At 46.4% G+C, this 20,292-nt stretch overlaps 1 protein-coding gene across 4 annotated transcripts in view; it reads right to left on the bottom strand.

Annotated features, from left to right (window-relative positions):
* TAOK2 (TAO kinase 2) overlaps window positions 1-19,901 on the bottom strand; it is a 275,812-nt gene extending 255,911 nt beyond the window's left edge. For 2 of the 4 annotated variants that reach the window (XM_033944805.1, XM_033944802.1), the window contains exons 1-3: window positions 19,768-19,901; window positions 16,751-17,007; window positions 16,572-16,643 (exon numbers count right to left, since the gene is read on the bottom strand). In XM_033944805.1, the coding sequence (XP_033800696.1) occupies window positions 16,572-16,643; window positions 16,751-16,882 (204 nt within the window). In that variant the 5' untranslated portion in view covers window positions 16,883-17,007; window positions 19,768-19,901. Of the gene's footprint in view, window positions 1-16,571; window positions 16,644-16,750; window positions 17,028-19,497; window positions 19,605-19,767 lie in introns of those variants that run through there. The other 2 variants (XM_033944803.1, XM_033944804.1) reach the window with 2 other exon arrangements.
* Window positions 19,902-20,292: the final 391 nt, after the last annotated feature.

Genomic DNA, 20,292 nt, shown 5'->3' with positions numbered 1-20,292 from the left:
AGTTTGTGTTTGAAGTGCTTGGAATATTTAATGTTTGCAACTCTTTCCCCAGTAATGCACACTCTTTTGGCCCCTTTTACAAAGCCATAAAAGGGGCCCTTTGTAAATAGTGTGACTCTTTCCTCAGTCGTGCACACTCTTTCCATAAACAACATGGTGCATGTTCATCAGCTGTTGTCAGTGTTGGGAAATTGTTGGGATGAGCACGGTAAAATTATGTTCTTACCTGTTAATTTTCTTTCCCTTAGACGCAGCAGATGAATCCAGAGACCAATGGGAATAGCCCACATCTACCAGCAGGTGGAGATAGAGAAACTGATTAACAGGCGGTCTTATAGGCTGGTACTCCTCCTGTCTCATCAGTATAGCTCCTTGTCCAAGCATACGTAATCTAGCAATAGGCATAGCATGTAAAAAACTTCTTTCCCAGAACAAATCTCAAAATGTAATAATACAGAAACCAACCTGTCACAATATAAACTGCGAAACTTGCAAAAGAAAAAAACCGAGACAATATCCAGAAAGGGTGGGGCTCTGGATTCATCTGCTGCGTCTAAGGGAAAGAAAATTAACAGGTAAGAACATAATTTTACCTTCCCTAGCAACAGCAGCAGATGAATCCAGAGACCAATGGGATGTAGCAAAGCAATCCTCGATCTGGGTGGGAAGCAAACGCCGCCTCCGCAACAACCGAAGCACAAAACGCCCCTACCGTAAGCGCCCCCACATCCAAGCAGAAATGCGGAGAGAATGCACTCTTGTAAGACCAAGTAGACACGAGACAAATCTCCTCCAAGGAAAAACCCCTGGGCCGAGCCCCAAGAAGTAGGCATCGCTCCTGCAGAATGGTCATGAAGTCGTTCACCAACTGCTTCCCTGCCAGCAAGCAAGCATAAAGAATGTCCTCCTGGATCCATCGAGCGATGGAGGCTTTGGACGCCGCCATTTGTTTGAGGCGTCCCTTGAAGAATACAAAAAAGGTGATCTCAACAACAAGAAGAAATTAGAAACCTTGCTCGCAGAGAATGCTACGCACTTTCAAAAAAGCCAGTGAGGAAAAGCACGTCTCCCCAGTTCACCTCCCAGGAAGAAGGAAGGCAAAGTGAGCGTGTCATAAAAGAAAGGATGACACCTCCTGAGAAGTAATTGTGGTACCGTCTGAACTGATACCCCAGATTATGGAAATCAGAAATAGGAATCCCCGCTGAACAAGGCCTGCAACCTGGAAAACTGCAGAGCCGAAGCAATGGCTACAAGAAACCCCGTGTTCCATGGCACAAGAAGGACATGAAGCCTTCGGAACTGCGAAGAAGCACCTGAAAATTGCATTCCGGACTTTCTAATTGGTGTACAAATATACCGCACTCCATTTAGGAACTGAACTACATGAAGCTGAGAAGTAATATACCTGGCTCTTGTAACCAACTAAGAACGGCACTAGAAGCGGAAGAGAATTGAACGCTAAGCCCCCGGCAATTCCCCTGTGCCAAAAAGGAACTCCGGAAGGGTGCAAATAAGGAGAAGTATCCAAGAAAGGAAAAACCTCCAAAAGGAAGCAGAAGCCACAGGTTAAGACGTCTGTAGCGCCTGGATAAGAGAAGAAACAACCTGCTTCGCATAACAGGTCAGTCATGACTACTCAAAAGCTAGGTCGTAATACCAAAGTAGTACGAATATCCATATTGAGCGGACCCTAGGTAAGCAAATCCGGACATACTCGTAAACTTCATAGTCCGGCTGTCGAAAGACTCATCAGATCCGCATCTCAAGGATGGCGCCGCCAAGCCAGAGATTCTACAAATACTGTGCCCGGAAAGCGAGCTCGAGATAGCAAATCCAAGCTAAGATCAGCCAGGGGAAAACACTGAAAAAAGGGAGAAACGAGAGGCGAGAAAGAAGTCACGCTGCTACTCCCTCAGACTCCCCGTCCCTGTGCCGGCTGAAGAAGCTAGAAAGCTTGGAATTTTGAGACGAGGCCATGAGGTCTAGGACCAGGAGATCCCGCATCCATAAAAAGAGCTGGAACGCCTGAGCCAAAATTCCCAATATCCAAGATGTAGAAGATTTCACTGCTGACTGTCCAGCACCTCTTATTTGAATTTGCTTCCAGTGTACTTGTATTCATTGATTCTATTTTGTAACTTATCGCTGATTGTCCAGCGCCTCTTGTTGTAAACTGCCTCGAACTACCATGGCTTTGGCGGATATATAAGAAAATTAATGATTATTACTCACCTATACATCTTCTAGAGCGTACACAGCGCCGCACATATTAACATACACAAAATGGGCCATGCTCCGATGGCACGGAGAGAAAGTCTATCTACATTCTTTCCTGACTCATAACATGAATCGCCAACAGAAGAGGAAGATAAGGGTCCACCCATCGAAGTAGAACCACAACAGTATCCGCCAACCGAGTACCGCACCTACTGCCCAGGCTGTAGAAAAACACCCCCCTCATAATACTGACTGAAAAGACCTACAGTGTCACTCCGGAAGAATGGTCTGAAGCTCCAGAAAGGTAGCCTGACCATGCTCCAGAGTAGACGAGTGAACAAGTACTGAGTCGCCTATTAATACCAGACTCCTGGAGCTGAGGATGGAAGGTATCCAGCCCCCCCAAACCGACAGCCCGGGATGTGTGGTGACCATAAGCTAGTCCAGCAAAGACCGAGTCACCAAATCCTACAGAGCTATGCTTGAGGAGCCTACCACAGAATTGGAGCCCGAGATATCGGGAACCACCGGAACAAAAGCGACTGCTGAAGCGTTAGCATGGGAAAGCAAGCCAAAGTTCCCAGGGGAGTCTGCAACATGGAATCTTAAACCGGTACAGAATCCCATACTCTTGGTCATAGTGACCAAAGAAGAAGAACGCAAACCTGAGACTGAGACATCTCGTCCCAGCCTCAGGTAAGAACTCAGTTCACTCCCATATGAATAAAAAACAGCTTCCCGATATACCTGTAGGTAGTACAAGAGAAAAGAGCGTCATGCAAATTCAAAGTCCAAAGAACCGAGTAAAGAAACCACCCCCTATCAAGGCAGGCAAAAGGCCCGATCAGACGACGTCCAAATCAAGCAGCCAGACAAGAAGAAGGTAGGCATAACGCCCGGAAGTGACTAAAATTACTGCCATCATGAATTAAAATGAACGTGAAGCCTTGGGTGGCGTGGGGCGAAACCGAAAGCGTTGCTCCAAGAGAGGCAAGCAAACCAAGCACCGATTCGGAGTCCAGTGCAATTACCGGCGATGCGAGAGCCATATTGGGATATGAGAGAATACGCCTGTGAGACTGATCGCCGTAAAGAACTCCCACTAATCGACCCCAACAAGAAAACTGCAACACGTCCCTGCACCTTTGGACCGGGGGAACCAGAATTACCATCTCGAGCGCCAGGAAGTCTCGAAGGGGACCCTGCACCCGCACCACCTTTGGCTGCCCAACATACAGGGAGGTGCAGAAAGAACCAGCAAAGGGAAAGAGGATGCCAAGTTGACCAGTCATGCTCACGGTCCCCCCCCCCTCCCCTCTGTTAGGACATCGAAGGTGTCAGCAGACCCCTATCAAACGACACCCGGGAGGCCGGGGAACGGGCTGGACGAGAGTGGTAAGCTCTGGATGAAAGAAAACCACCTGGAGAAGACTCCAGGTTCGCAACATAAGAAAGATGGTAAGAAGAAGAAGAACCCGGCCAACCTGAACTATACAGCCTGGAGACTGAAAAGAAGGGTCGGAACAGCTAGTAGTGACATAACACCACTTAAGCGTCCCTTAAAACCAACTGCTCTGAAAGGGAAGACCTCACAGTAAGGCACCAACAGGATACAGTGACCCTTGGCAAAGTCCGTGAATCTGGATGGCCGAAAAAGAAGACTCCCCTCCCGAAATAGAAACATCAAGGAGAAGGCAAAACAGCCTGGGCTTCCGTCTCCAAGAGTAGCCTAGTACAAGGCATCAAGGAGATGGGAATGCTCGAAGAACTATGTACACAGGGAAAACTAACGGGCTACGTAGCCAACGGCAGGAGAATAAGGTGCCACATAATCCAGAATGGCAACCAGGAAACACAGTCCTGGCGTTGCTCCAGAAATGAATGAAACTGAGCACTGCACACTGGAAAAGGCTAGGTGCGACCCAGCCATCCCGCGCCATCAGCACCGTGCAGGTCAACCGGATACCTAGCACACCAGTACCAGGAAAATCGTTATAGCACTACCAGATACCAGCCGCGCGGCCCCAAGGCATCAAGCAGAGGAAAACAGACCCCAGGCAGAATCCTTACCATACAGTCACCCTGGGAGATAATAGGATAGGACTGAACCAAGATCCGTAAACTCCCTGCTGCTGATCTCCCTCAGTGGCAATTTGCCTGTATCAACCCAGTGCAGGGAGAAGCTGCAGCTGAGAAACCAAGCATGGGTCTCCCACTCCAGCAATCTGAGGCACAGCCAGAAGGCTTCTCAAGAACTGCCGCTGGAGAAAAACTCTCACAGGGAATCAAACTGATGCGGCAACAGCAAATGTAACCCACAGCCGCATCAATTTGTATTACCCTCCTTTTTTTTTTTTTTTTTAAATAAAAAGAACAGGGAGACTGCGGGGAGCGCCGAGAGAAGTCAGCTGCCGAACCGACTCCGAGGACGCAGCGGCGCCTCCGCCAGCATCTGAGCCTTAGTGCGAGCCTCCTGCTCGCTAAAAGGCACCGGTTCCGCAAACATGTCCATGCGTGCAACCGGAACCCCGCCGCGGCCTACGCCGGGTAAACGGCAGCTATAGGGAACAGGCCGGAAACTGTAGGGCCCTCCCGACCAATCATTAGCACAAGCCCGCGTCTCCCGCGCGTGGGAAGGAACCGGCTCGGCCAATCGCACCCAATTCAGAAAGTTGGAGCCCACCAGGCGAAAATAAGTCTAAAACATGAGCGAACTGTCCCAAGTGCAGTGAGTCAGAAATAAATAATCAAGGTGGCGAACCACGCGACTGCACAGCCGCAGTTTCCACAGAATTTACAAAAAAAACATAACCCACAGAACTCAGGACACCAACAACAAACCCTGCAGTTCCAAGACAATTGCAAAAACAAAAACTCACAGCTCCAACCCACTAGGAAATATAAACCACAGTTGAAATACACAAAAAGAAATACTCACAACCTTGTCGGCAGGGCTGGCAGACGCCGGCAGACACTGGTCGAGCCCCACAGGAAGGGCGCATTCATATATAGTAAGTTAGGTCTCTTTCACTTTTTTTTTTTTTTAATAAGGGAAAGAAGAAAAAGAGAGACCTAAGTATACCCTCTATCACCGGAGGGAGGGTGAGGCAGGGACAAGGGAGGGCCCAAGTGTAACCTCCAAAGCCGGCACCGATTAGCCGGACACCCCTGTCTCACTGAAGAGAAGGTCTCAACAGGAGAAATAAATCAACCAGCTCACTGAAGAGAAAGCCTCAACAGGAGAAAAGAAAGGCCCCTTCACAGCCAGAGTCCAGGAGCTAGTGGAACAGCGACCACACCTGCTGGGAGATAGAGAATACTGATGAGACAGGAGGAGTACCAGCCTATAAGACCGCCTGTTAATCAGTTTCTCTATCTCCACCTGCTGGTAGATGTGGGCTATTCCCATTGGTCTCTGGATTCATCTGCTGCTGTTGCTAGGGAATCCTATATTTTATATCTGTTCTTCATGAAAATATTAGGCAGGGACATGCCAGCCAGTGCAGGCATATGACAGACTGAGGGCTCTTTGGTGAACAAGTTTGTGTTTGAAGTGTTTAATGTTTGCCTTATTTTGAAATTTTAAAAAGTCTGGTGGCAATTTTATGGTCTGTCTTTTTCTGACTTTTAACATTACCATCCCAAAATCCAAAAAAATTCCCAAACCAAAATATGCCTGTCCCAAGGATTTCAGATAAAGGATCTGTACTACAAGAGAACAAGATACATTTGATTCTTTAACCGCCTACCTTGAAAAATGGGAATTTTCATGGAAGTCATGTGTTGGCTTTTGTACAGATGGAGCTCCATCTATGGTAGGTTGAATGAAAGGGTTTGCAGTAGAGAATGACACGGTGGCTGTTACCCATGGGTAACCTGCCGAAATGGGGAGTGAAAAAAATAGTGGTCACTGCGAGAATGGGGACAAGTCCATTCACTGCCCCACGGAATCTTGCAGTGCCCCACTTGTCTCTGCAGTGAAGGGAACACGTGCGGTCACAGAATGTGCGGTCCAGCAACCCCCTCCCGCCTGATCGCCATGTCCTGCCATCTCCCTACCTCACCCTCACCTTATGTGGCAAATTTAATTTTTCTTCTCCCAGCGACACGCTTTCAACAAGTCGCGCGCGCAGCTGCTTCAGTTGAATCTTCTCCTCTGACGCAACCAGAAACAGGAAGTTGCGTCAGAGGAGAAGATTCAACTGAAGTAGCCGCACACACGACTTGTTGAAAGCGTGCCGCTGGGAGAAGAAAAATTAAATTTGCCACATAAAGTGAGGGGAAGGAAGGGAGGGAGGGAGATGGTGGGACGCAGCAATCGGGCGGGAGGGGGCTGCTGGACTGCGCAATCCGTGACCGCGCGTGATCCCTCACAGTAGGAAGGAGAGAGTGAAAGAGATACTGGGCCAAGTGGATGAAGAGGGAGACCAATATTGAACCCACAGCAGGAAATAGAAAGGGGAGGACAGGCAGGTGAGCCAGATGCTGGAAGTGGGGGGAGAAAGAGGGAAAGAAGCTAGATGGGGTTGGAGAGGAGAAAGACACATTGGTGTGGAAGAGGAAGAGAGGGGAAATCAGGACTTAGGAATGTAACAGAAACAGAGGGGAAATTATGTGCATGGGGGCAGGGACAGAGATATAAGGGAAAATTATGTCCTACCTGTTAATTTTCTTTCCTTTAGTCACAGCAGATGAATCCAGAAATTAGTGGGATTACGTCCACCAACTAGTAGGGGGAGATAGAGAGCACTGAATTGACCTCGGGTATATCTTGGATGCACATCCTCCTGACCAATCAGTATAGGTCTTCTCAAAGCAGTTGAAATAAATCATATAAAAGTAAATCACATAAATCACATCAACCGCATTAAACATATGAGACATAGGACACCTATGGAATTTCTTCCGTCACATGCGCTACATGAATCATGGATACAAAAAAAAAAAAAAAAAATCGAGACTGCAACTTTAGTCTAAAGGCAAGCCCAAACTGCTTCTGAGAGCGACAAACCCCGCATCAGGGTGGGGCTCTGGATTCATCTGCTGTGACTAAAGGAAAGAAAATTAACAGGTATGACATAATTTTCCCTTCCTTGTCAACAGCAGCAGATGAATCCAGAAACTAGTGGGATGTACAAAAGCAGTACAAACGTAGGGAGGGAAATAAAGTGAACTGAAAAACCTGCCCTGCAGGACATGTCTAAGGAGATAGCTTAACTGCCATCCGACTAGGACCAAACACGGTAAACCAAGCCGCAAGCGAAATGGCTCCCCAGCCAAGACCAACCCACCACCCATGTAGCAGCAACTAGGGTTGGCCGGTTAGCAGTGGCAAAGGCAGTACTGCTGGAAGCGGCATCCTTACTCCGAGAGTTGAAATACTGATAGCGGCAGCGATGTCAGCTGAAACTGCAGTGACCCCCCAATCCGCGGCGGGAGGGAAGGGCCTCAAGGGACCGTCCTTAGGGCCTCCGATCGCCCGCTGCTGCCCGACCTGGCTGCAAGCCCATGCTACTACAGCTGAAGCAGCTTCCGCTTCCCTATGGCAGAAAAGGGCTACAGCCCATCGAGTGGGCAGACTTGATGGGCTGTAGCCCTTTTCTGCCGTCATCTTCTATATTTCTATGTAGGAAAGGAGTAAAAATACACCCCATTTGGGTGCCTCCCTGAAGAGAACAGCAACCCCTGTAACTCCATACCCATAGCCCAAGTGAGCTTAAGGAACTGAAGTATCCTAGTCCTTCAGGGGGGGAGAAGGGAAAAGGGGACCTAGGAGCCCAGGTGATGCCCCTCCCTCCAAGGTAGGCACCGTACAGCTCATATCCCACAGCTCAACTGCGGCCTACTCCTCAGGAATCTTTCTCCACCGATGCCCGAGCCACAGGAATCGGCCTGAGTCACAGGAATCGGTCTTCCACTGCGGCCTGAGCCACAAGAATCTCTCATCTGAGGCCTGAGCCCCAGGAATATGTCTTGCCCTAAGGCCGGAGCCCCAGGAATATGTCTTGTCCTGAGGCCGGAACCCCAGGAATATGTCTTGCCCTGACACCAGAGCCCCAGGAATCTTCCTCCCACTGAGGCCCGAGCCCTCAGGAATCTTCCTCCCACTGAGGCCCGAGCCCTCAGGAATCTTCCTCCCACTGAGGCCCGAGTCCCCCAGGAATCCTCCTTCCACTGAGGCCCGAGTCCCCCAGGAATCCTCCTTCCACTGAGGCCTGAGCCACTGGAATATCACTCAACTGAAGCCTGATCCACAGGAAAATTGCTGAACTGAAGACCAAGTCACAGGAGCATTACCCATCTTAGGCTTAAACCACCAGAATCTTTTATTTATTTATTATTATTATCTTTTTTTTTTTTTTTTTTAAACCGAGGCCTAAGCCACTGAAATTTCCACATCTGAGGCCCCAGGAACATTTTCCACCAGAGGCCTAAAGCCCCAGGAACATTTCTCTCTACTGAGGCCTAAAGCCCCAGGAACATTTCTCTCTACTGAGGCCAAAGCCACAGGAACATTTCTCTCTACTGAGGCCAAAGCCACAGGAACATTTCTCTCTACTGAGGCCAAAGCCACAGGAACATTTCTCTCTACTGAGGCCTAAGCCACAGGAACATTTCTCTCTACTGAGGCCTAAGCCACAGGAACATGTCTCTTTACCGAGGCCAAAGCCAAGTACTCACATGCTCCTGCACTACCTGAAGGCAAAGGGAGAGGTGTTAGTGCTGCAGCGAACAGAGAACTGTGTCGACACCCATGGTCGGGCTTTTCTTCTTATGGGAAAGGACCCTTCGACCACATCAGCTTCTTCTTCTTCTCTCCACTGACAGGGAGGGTGGGGAAGGGACCTGGGTGGGGCCAGGTGTTGCCCCTATAGTTGGTTCAATGTGGCCAATACCCCTAGGCTCTACTGAAGCCGCAGCAATAGGAGCAAATAGCCTTCCGTCCTCCGGAGCCAAAACCAGGAGCTAGAATGATAGCAGCCATCTTTCAGATCTAGGAAACCAGTGCTGGAAGCTGCAGCGAAACCTGGCTGAAATCCACTGCAGAATCCAGGAACTACAAGAAACCCATCCTCAACCTGCTGGAGATAGAGTATACTGATTGACCAGGAGGATGTGCATCCAAGATATACCAAAGGTCAATTCAGTGCTCTCTATCTCCCCCCTGCTGGTTGGTGGATGTAATCCCACTAGTCTCTGGATTCATCTGCTGCTGATGACAAGGAAAGGGGAGATACATATGGGGGGAAATTATGTGCATGGGGGTATAGGGATAAAGGGGAGATACATGGGGATGGTATATGGACACGGTAGGAAGGGAGGGGCAATGCCGGACACAGATACAGATAGATATTAGAAATGGGGAAAATAGGAACACAGAAGGGAGATGGTTTGTGCGGATGGGATCAGATGGTTTGCGGAGACGGGACGGGGACTGAGCTCACGGGGACGGGACAGAGAAAATTTTTTTCCCCGTGCCATTCTCTAGTTTGCAGCACTTGTAAAATAGCAAAATCCCAATGTTATTATAATTCATTGCTTACTACACAGAGAGGTCCTCGCTTCAAAAACAGTAGGCATTGAATTTTAAAAATTATCTTGACCAAGCTGTTGAAATAGTTCAATTTCATTAAAAGCAAACCTCTAAAGACTCATTTATTTAGGAAAATTTGTTCTGATATGGATTCACACAACAGACATTTAATTTCACACACAGAAGTGAGATGGCTATCAAGGGGCAAAGTGCAGTGTCATGTACATGAACTCTAAAAGGAGATTCTTGCATTGTGAATTTTGGATTTCCAGGCTAGACTCTTTAACAGAGATATTTAGGCACCTCTATAACCTTAATACAAGTATGAAAGATAAAAATGAAAATATTCTAACTTGAACAGGAGGATTTTGACGTCCATGAAGGGAGTACAGCTCAAACAAATGGTGCTAGAGCCCACTAGGGCCGAGGCCATCCTAGACCTCGTACTTACAAACGGCGAGAGTGTCTCGGAGGTCTCAGTGGGAGAAAAGCTAGCTACCAGTGACCATAACATGGTATGGTTCAATCTCAGGAAAGGTTTCCCTAAATCACAAACTAAAACGAGGGTACTCAATTTCCGGGGCACTGATTTCGCACGTATGGGAGATTTCGTCCAACAGACGCTGCAGGATCAAGAAGCAACTGATAATGTGGAAACCATGTGGTCAAACCTGAAATTGACCCTACACGAGGCAACTATCCGCTACATAAAATTGGTACATAAACAACAAAGACACAAAACACCCCAATGGTTCACTGAAGAGGTCTCGTACCTCGTCAAGGAGAAAAAAAGAGCATTTCTTTCATACAAACGTACGGGAACAGATGAAGCTAACATTGAATATAGGGCCAGATCTGCAGCAGTCAAAACAGCAGTCAGGGAGAGCAAGCTCGCAGTGGAAGAAACTCTAGCAAAGAACATTAAGAAAGGAGACAAATCCTTCTTCAGGTACATTAGTGACAGGAAAAAAAAACACAAACGGGATAGTACGCCTCAGAACACCGGATGGGAATTACGCGGAAACAGATTCCGATAAAGCCAAATTACTGAATGAATACTTCTGCTTGGTTTTTACCTGCGAGGCACCAGGGAAAGGGCCACATCTGGAAGCCATGTCAAGCGTGGAAGACCCATTTCAGAATTTTGAGTTCACACCAGCTGATGTCTACAGCGAATTGTCAAGACTCCAGGTGAGCAAAGCCATGGGTCCAGACGAATTGCACTCAAGAGTGCTCAGAGAGCTGTGCGAGGTCCTGGCGGAACCATTAGCCATGCTCTTCAATCTCTCCCTAAAGAAAGGGAGAGTCCCCCCTGGATTGGAAAACAGCGAATGTTGTTCCTCTGCATAAAAAGGGATGCAGGGCAGAGGCCGCGAATTACCGACCAGTGAGTCTCACATCGATAGTATGTAAACTCATGGAAACACTAATTAAACGTAAGTTGGACACGATCTTGGATGAGGGGAATCTCAGGGATCCTAGTCAACATGGATTCACTAAGGGTCGGTCGTGTCAATCCAACCTCATCAGCTTCTTTGATTGGGTAACAGGAAAGCTGGACTCAGGAGAGTCTCTAGACATAGTATATCTGGATTTCAGCAAAGCTTTTGACAGCGTCCCACACCGCAGGCTACTAAACAAGATGAAATCAATGGGGTTGGGTGAGACGATAACTGCATGGGTCAATGATTGGCTGAGTGGTAGACTTCAGAGGGTGATAGTCAACGGTACCCTCTCTGAAACATCAGAGGTGACCAGTGGAGTGCCGCAGGGCTCGGTCCTGGGTCCTCTCCTTTTTAATATATTCATAAGGGACATGACACGAGGGCTACAGGGTAAAGTGACATTATTCGCCGACGACGCAAAACTGTAAGTGAAACATAGTAAGTGAAAGCTTTTTACAGGATAGTATGACACAGGACCTTCATACTTTGGAAAACTGGTCCTCGACATGGCAGCTAGGCTTCAATGCTACGAAATGTAAGGTCATGCACCTCGGTAGCAGAAATCCGTGCAGAACTTACACCTTAAATGGAGTAACATTAGCTAGAACCTCAGTAGAACGAGATTTGGGTGTAGTCATCAGTGCGGACATGAAGGCTGCCAAGCAGGTAGAGAAGGCCACATCCAAGGCAAGGCAAATGATGGGATGTATCAATAGAAGTTTCGTCAATCGGAAACCAGAAGTCATAATGCCGCTGTACAAAACCATGGTGAGACCTCATCTGGAATACTGTGTGCAGTTCTGGAGGCCACATTACCATAAAGACGTGCTTAGAGTCGAGTCGGTTCAGCGGATGGCTACTAGGACGATCTTGGGGTTCAAGGGTCTCTCGTATGAAGAGAGACTGAGCAGACTGTGGCTCTACACTCTTGAGGAACGCAGGGAGAGGGGGGACATGATTGAGACATTTAAATACATCACAGGACGTGTCGAAGTGGAAGATGACATCCTCTTCCCCAAAGGACCCTCGACCACAAGAGGGCATCCACATAAACTCAGAGGGGGGAAATTTAGTAATGACACCAGGAAGTATTTTTTCACGGAAAGGGTGGTAGATCACTGGAATAAGCTTCCGGTGCAGGTGGTCAAGGCCACAGGCGTGCTTGACTTTAAGAGCAAATGGGACATGTACGTGGGATCCCTAAGTAAGATGATTCACTAGCATCTAGACTTATTGGGGTGGGCCAGTAGTGTGGGCAGACTTGGTGGGCTATAGCCCTTTTCTGCCGTCATCTTTCTATGTTTCTATGAACAGACAAGCTAATTGCATTTCAGAAAAGGGTAGCAATTTGGAAAAAGAGATAAAAGATGGAAAATTTTTAAATATTTCCTTTGCTACGTAAAACCCATATTAAAAACATGGCTCCTATCGTTATTGAGCTTTTGACAACTCTGGAAGAGAAATTTAACTTTTATTTTCCATCATTAAAACATAAGAAACTAAGACTGGGTTTGAAACCAGTTTGTGAAAATTCCACCCGATGCTGGTATGAAGTTATCTGAAGAAGATACGGCTTCTATATCAGTGATTATGGACTAAAAATAAACATGAAGAGATGTCTACTGAAAAATATTTTTTAGTTAAAGCATATCCTTCAGCAACTAAAAAAAGCTTTGTTCGTTTTGATACAGTTTTCTACTTCATACCTATGTGAATTAGGGTTTTCTTCACTAACATTAAAAGCAAAACAAAAGAAAGACTTCAACGCATTGAAGATGAAACGAGTATGTTTGTCTCAAATTCATACCAACATTGAAAAAGTCGTCAAAAAAAATCAAGCTCATGTTTCAGACAACTAGGCTTAATTTATTAAAACAATGTTATTAATAGCTTTCTGAAGTTTATTTTTATTCATAGTTTAGTTAATAATTTTTAATTTTGTGCACAGAGTACACAGGAAAATTTTCCATTTGTTTTACAGTATGCCAGAAATGTTTGAGAACCACTGGACTAAGAAATAACCTTAGAAAATACTTTTTCACGTAAAGGGTGATGAATGCTTGGAATGGTGTCCTGGTGGAGGTGGTAGAAACAAAAAATGTATCTGAAAGCACGTTGGATCTCTAAAGGGAGAGGAGGGGATAGTTGATATAGCATGGTTGGGAAGACTAGATAAACCATATGGTCTTTGTCTGCCTTTATTTTTTTCTCTCATCCAAGCAGAATTCTGCACCTTCTGTTTTGCCTCAGTCCCCTCCCATCCCTCTCCCGGATCTGGCCTCTCTTCTGACCGAACCTCCACCCCCACCCCCACTCCATGAAATCAGACATACCTGTGGGCCTCTCAAGGAAGCAGCAGTGGTGGCAGGCAGTGCTGTGAATGGGCTGCTTGTGGCCAGTCCCACCAGGGCCTTCCCTCTGATGAAGCAGCAGAGGGAAGGCCCTGGCAGGGCTAGCCACAAGCAGCCTGTTCACAGCACTGACTCTGCTGGCCGGCTGCTGCTATAAGAGACCTGCAGGTATGTCTGATCTCATGGAGGGTGGGGGTTCAGTCAGAGGGAGAGAGGCTAGAACATGAATGCTGGACTGCAAGTAAGGAAGGAACATGGATGCTAGACTGCAAGTCGGGGGGGGGAGAATAGGGACGGGATGGGACATGGATGCTAGTCCAGCAGAGGAAGGAGGAGAGAGGACCCTTAGGTAGAGGGGAAAGGAAGTGAGAAGGAAACCCAGGCTAGAAAGGAAAGTGAGAAGAAAGACATGCTTGACTGTAGAGAGAAGGAGAGAGAGAGATATCAGACCATGGGGAGTAGGGAAAGGATTCAGTGTGCAAATTTAAGGTTTATTAAAATTTGATTACTGCTTATAAAAGCAATCTAAACAGTGTACATAAATATAACATTAAAACTGTATAGTAAAAGATAATCACAAAAGACATGACAAACTGATACATATAAGGGATAGAGAAATACAATATTTAAAGAAAAGAGAGACATCAAAAGGAGGCAAATACGGGAGGGGATTAAAATCCTGTCAGATGGTTAAGTTAATTAGCAATCAAAGGTGTTCTTAAACAGGAATGTTTTTAAACTTAATTTTTTTTTAATTTAAAAATAAATTTTATGAGGTTGGAATCTTCCCATAGAGAGGAGAGCATATTGTTCCAGAAAGTGGGTGTAGTAACAGAAAAAATTGCTTTCCTAGTTATGTGATAGGGGATGGAAAAGGAAGAATTGATTCTTAAGCCAGTAGAGAGGGACAGAGAGATGCAAGACCATGGGGGCCAGGGAGGGGATTCAGGGTGTAAGTGAGAAAGGAGTACGATTTAGAGGGAGACAGAACTAAAGTTGGAGTGAGAGAGGGAACTCAGGAGGCTGGAACCTGAGAAAGGAAAAGGCAGGAAGGAATTTCAGTCCTCAGGATACTCTATGCAAAACACCACAAATAAACTTTGCAAAATTTTGAAATCTTGTGTGCAGAATTCTGCCAGAAGAGTGTAAGTTAAAATAATGCCCTATATAGGGAGGAGCCTACAAGTTTTTCTTTATCTCTACTCACTGGTGGAGAGCTATAAACCTATTTGCGCTGGACTGATCTGGTTGACAAAAAGAAAAGGTGGGGGGGAAGAGTGTGGCGCAGTGGTTAAAGCTACAGCCTCAGCACTCTGAGGCTGTGAGTTCAAACCTATGCTGCTCCTTGTGACACCGGGCAAATCATTTAATCCCCCCATTTCCCCAGGTACATTAGATAGATTGTGAGCCCACCGGGACAAACAGAGAAAAATGCTCGAGTACCTGAATAAACTCATGTAAACCGTTCTGAGCTCTCCTGGGAGAGCGGTATAGAAAATTGAATAAATAAATAAATAAATAAACTTTGAAGCATAATGATATAAACAATTTGGGGTAAATTCTATATATGGCATCCCGATTGTAGGCAGCGGTAGGCATCCTACCGCTGTCTAATCAGCCAAATTGGGAAGCATGTTAAAAAAAAACACAAAAAATCCAAGGCAGGACACCTATACTATAGGCTTCAGTCGCAAGTGCAGGGAGACGCGTTGGAACTCTTAAGATTGGCCAAGACTCTTGGGCATGGTTTAACCCAGAAGTGGCCTTGGGCGAGCTTAAGCAACCCTAGGCATCTCCCTAGGGCCATGGTAGACGCCTGAAATAGACACGGCCACTGAGCTGATCACAGCAAGGGAATCTCCCTGCCGTGATCAGCTGAGTAGCAGTGGTAGGGACACTCCCTCCCCACCCCCGAGGCTGTGTATGGCAGGAGTGTCAAAGTCCCTCTTCGAGGGCCACAATCCAGTCAGGTTTTCATGATTTCCCCAATGAATATGCATGAGATCTATTTGCATGCATTGCTTTCATTGTATGCTAATAGATCTCATACATATTCAATGGGAAAATCTGGAAAACTTGACTGGATTGCGGCCCTCGAGGAGGGACTTTGACAACCTCTGGTCTACTGCATCAGGAATGCCCAATTCTTCCTGCTGCCACCTCCAAAACCCCCCAGACTGTCCGCGGCAGGAGGGATGCCCAATCCCTCCTGCCGACACCCCGAACCTCCCTCAAAGTCCCCTGAAAGAACTACCCCAACCGCGATAGGCAGGAGGGATGCCCACTCCTTCTTGCCAGCAGCCTCCCCCCTGAACTGATGACCCCCCCATTGACAACACCTCCAAACCCCTCACCCTGACTCCCCTCTGTACCTTCTGTAGTACAGCCAATTGGAAAATCTAAAGGCCCTGATTGGCCGAGGAGCCTAGGTATCTAGCACCGGGAAGGGAAAGGCCTGCCATTGTAAAGAGGCAGGCCTGATGGCCGAAGGGAATAGGCATCTTTCCGGCCTGCAGTACTAAAAAAGGTACCGGGGTGGGCAGAGGGGGAGACCTGCTGGCAGGAGATAGTGGGCATCCCTCCTGCCTATCATAGTTTTTTTTGGGGGGGTTGTTTCTGGGGCATTCTGGCAGGAGTGATTGAGCCAAATTGATAACTTCTCCCCTTAATATTTTTTACCAAAAGTCTTTTTGATTTCTGTTTTGATACACAGGTCAGCACATCGCCCATTTTCCAATCTTATTTCCTTTTTCATATGGCTGAGCTGAAATAAGTCACAAATGATGGTACAGTATTTCTCATTTAACATTACTTATAAACCACTTCCAGCCTGAAGAAAGGCCAATTACCCTTTAAAAGTACATTGACACTACCTCTCAATGTGTTATTTTTACCACAAAGACATCTGCAGAATCAGTAGCTAATCCCACCATTTCACCAGTCCACTGCTAGTGACTCTTCCTGTGTTGCTTTTCAGAAAACTAGAATGGATTGGAAAATCTCTATAGTGCAAAATCTCACCTCGTTTGACTGCTTCCCACTATACGACATCTTCTTGATGGCAACTACCTCATTATTCTGAACATCTCGAGCCTACAGAGAAAAGGGGGAGAAAGAATACATACAAAGCACATCAGTTTATCAGTGAATGAGATGTGTGTGAAAATTTGGGAAAAGAAAAAATTACTTTCACAACTTACAAAATAGACAGCACCAAAGCTGCCATGCCCAATCTCCCGCAGGTCCACAAAAAGTTTCTCTGGGTCCTCCTTATAGAAGAGGTCTGCTACTTCTGGGTCTTTCAGGCTTCCAGCCCGGGCATTGGAAGGCATAGTCACCGCCACCGTGCAAACCTGTGGCTCCACAGCGCTTTACGGTGAGACGGAAAGGTGGAGGCAGCCTTTTTAGCCAGGGCAGAGTAGCTGGCACAGCAGAAGCTTGTGTATCTGTCCAGTTCCTGCAAGGAACATGGGAAAACTAAAGCACATCAATTCATGCATTCTAGAAAATAAGATGAGCAGGTATGAATATATACAGTTTAACCCTTGCACTAGAAATAGTAAGCAAAACCAACATTTCATCCAGTTAAAATACAACGTAACTTGTACATTAAAAAAGGGGGAAAAATAAGCATTTTATACTTAATGTCAAGCTATGTAGTTCAATATACAACATATAACATGATTATCCTACACATTTCTAAATATGACCTCTCATCAGTTAGCATCAATACTCATTTTCATTGGACAGCAAAAGGTCCAAGCACATGCAATGCTGCCTGACCAATTGCAACTCTTGTTTATTCCTGAAGTGCTATTAAAAGCTAGGATTTTAAGCTCTACAGGAGGAAAACATTAAAGTTTCTTTTCTCAACTTTGATTTTTGTGAAATATATGAAATAAAAATAACCCCCACCAGACATCAGGAAGTCAGCAACAAAAGTCCACTCTGAATGTCATGAAACATCTTGCCCTGGACACAGAAGCAGGGAAATCCAGGAAGGTCATTGGTGTTTTCTAACTCCTGATTGCTCTCTGGATCCTAAACAAGACTGAATGGCACACTTTCACCCCCACCCTAAAACTACTACCTCCCCTTTTGAAAAGGAGAGACGCAGCAACAGAAGCAGGAAGGGTTGTTGGGTAATTAATGGAAATGGAAACCCTGGGCAGCTGTTAATGAGAAAAAGATTTTGCTAGATTATTTTACAGACAGCAGACACATGCACACAGTATATGTATGCAGGTGCGCGCATGCCTGCCTGTCTACAACTGCCTTAACTTCTTCCTAGCCCCTTAGTTACAGCCTTGCCATTGGCTCAGCATCAAACCCAAAGCATTGGAGCCCTGAGCAGGCAGAAACAGGAAGGAAGGGAAGGAGGAGGCAGGATTTCCATCTTTCTCCTTCCTATCAGCATAGTCTTCACTGGGTCCTAAAACAGGCTTTCATCTTTCTTACACAGCAGTTAAAAAATTAATGTTTACATGATGTGTGTGTCTGTACAATAGCTAGTATTTTTTACATCCTTCTTCCCCATTATCAACTTGCTAGATCCAGTTAAAGCAATGAAAATCAATATTCTTATTTAACACAAAATTCTGAAGCTCTATGTCATTTAAATGTGAATTAATAAAAACATTTTCTATCATTTTGATCTTTCCATAATGATTCTGCAAGACAGATCTTGATGAAAGACGATTAGGAAGCATGAAGCTAAGAGGTAATGTATGATATTTCCCTGTTAAGAGCCATATGAGACAAGGAGAACACAAAAGTGATATATAAAGGTTCCCTGATGACAGCAGGATGCGGAGGAGGCAGCAAAGAGACTGCTATGGTTCCCTGGCGAGATAAAGGCCCAGCAGGAAAGGATAAAATAACTGCAGCTAACCCAAAAGTACTGTGGTGATAAAATCCCCAAACGACAGGCTGCAGATCGACATCAAAGAGCAGAATATCACGCTGTTGCTATGGCAACTGGAAGTCTCAGGCTGATAATTATGGATCCACAGACTCAGATATTCTGGGAAACCAGCAACAAACGCACAACCCAGCAGCAAGCCGTCAATCTTGCCGGCAAATAAAAACCACACACACACACGAACTGATTAGGGCAGGGTGAGATGCAGAAAAGTCAGAAGGCGGTATTAGCAGCTCTTCAACTAACCCTTATTATCTTTGGTGAGCAGAATACATATGCATTGACAGATCTGCACGTGTAGGTCTCAATATTAGACGAGCAAGGGGTGCAACGGGCACAACTAAAGTACACTGTCAGAAACAGATAGGTGTTCTCGGTAGTAAGAAAAGCAAGGATACTAAACGGGATAGAAATGCATTAAAAACATGTATGTACATGGATACAGTACTGCAAATACGGGGATCTTGCAGATAAAAGCTGGGGGAACCAATAATAAGTATAAACAATCATAAAGAAATTGAATGCAAAATAAAACAGAATCCTCTTCAATAAGGCGGGGCAATGAATATTGATAGGTGCAACAAGAGATGCAAGGCTTTGGCCTACATAACACCCCCCCCCCCCCAATACACACACACAAAAAAGAAGCAAACAGGTTGGGGAGATCAATATATGTAGAAATTACCATAATGTAAGGAGCTATTATAGTGTCTTACACAAACCACAGTCCCCACATAATTATAAAAAATAGACCTCTTAAGACACCCGAATGCAAGCATTCTATTTTCCTTTTACTCCATCCCAAAATTAACTTTCGAGAACCCTCTCAGCTTCCAGGCTCTGTGCATCTATGCATACAAAAACACATTCGCGTGCCTGTCTACAACATGTAAGCTCTTTAGGACAGGGTCTCACTCTACCTTTACATTTGTTTCTGGCTTTACAAGTACTTTACACTTAACCAACAGAGACATAAACATACTCATGCATACACACTATATTTACAGGACAGGGGGCGGCGCCTACCTGCAAGGACTAAGGGAAGTTCCCTCACACCCTCTCCATGTATCCAGGCAAGGGGGGTCACAGATACCCTTAAGCATGTACCTTATATTTGGCTGCCTTCACATACCAAACCCCCCCCCCTCTCACATGCATTCAAGGACTCAGCGCTCTCCTCCCCCCTCCCAACTACCTCTTCCCCGGCCGCGGTCCTCCATCTCTCTCCCTCCACTCTCACTCCCCGGCCGCAGTCCGTCACCTCTCTCTCTCATTTTGAGCCCCCACTCGTCCTACCTTCAGGTTTCTTTTTGAAGTCACCGGCACCAATTCATACCGGTCGCCCGCGGCGGCCCTGGAGCTTCTCCTCTGCCGCCTCTCGTCCCGCCGGAAACAGGAAGTTGCGTCAAGGAGGGGGCGGGACGAAAGGCGGCAGAGGGGAAGCTCCAGGGCCGCCGCGGGCGACCGTTGTGAATTGGTGCCGGTGACTTCAAAAAGAAACCTGAAGGTAGGTCGAGGGGTCGGGAAGTATGAGAGAAATGCTGGACTAGAGCTGGAGTTTCAGAAAGATCAGACTGGAGAGGGGGGTCGCCTGTGAGTTATTCAGTGCTTCGTTGCTTCTCACCGACATTGATACACAAGACCAGCTTCAGCCTCGTTAAAGTTCTCTTGTTCGAGTTGTCTGGGAGCTACCTAGACTAGAAGGATGCAGAACTCGTCCTTGAAAATTCCTATGGAGAGAGTTCTCGTTGGATAAAGCCTTGCATGTGTCTAGTAAAGGTAGAGTTACCATATCTTTCTCCAGGAAACCCCAGACACATA

The sequence above is a fragment of the Geotrypetes seraphini genome, chromosome 5, assembly GCF_902459505.1.
Source record: "Geotrypetes seraphini chromosome 5, aGeoSer1.1, whole genome shotgun sequence".
In the NCBI taxonomy this organism is placed as follows: domain Eukaryota; kingdom Metazoa; phylum Chordata; class Amphibia; order Gymnophiona; family Dermophiidae; genus Geotrypetes; species Geotrypetes seraphini.
Note: the sequence above shows the minus strand (reverse complement) of the source record. Positions and strands in the feature narration are given on the sequence as shown.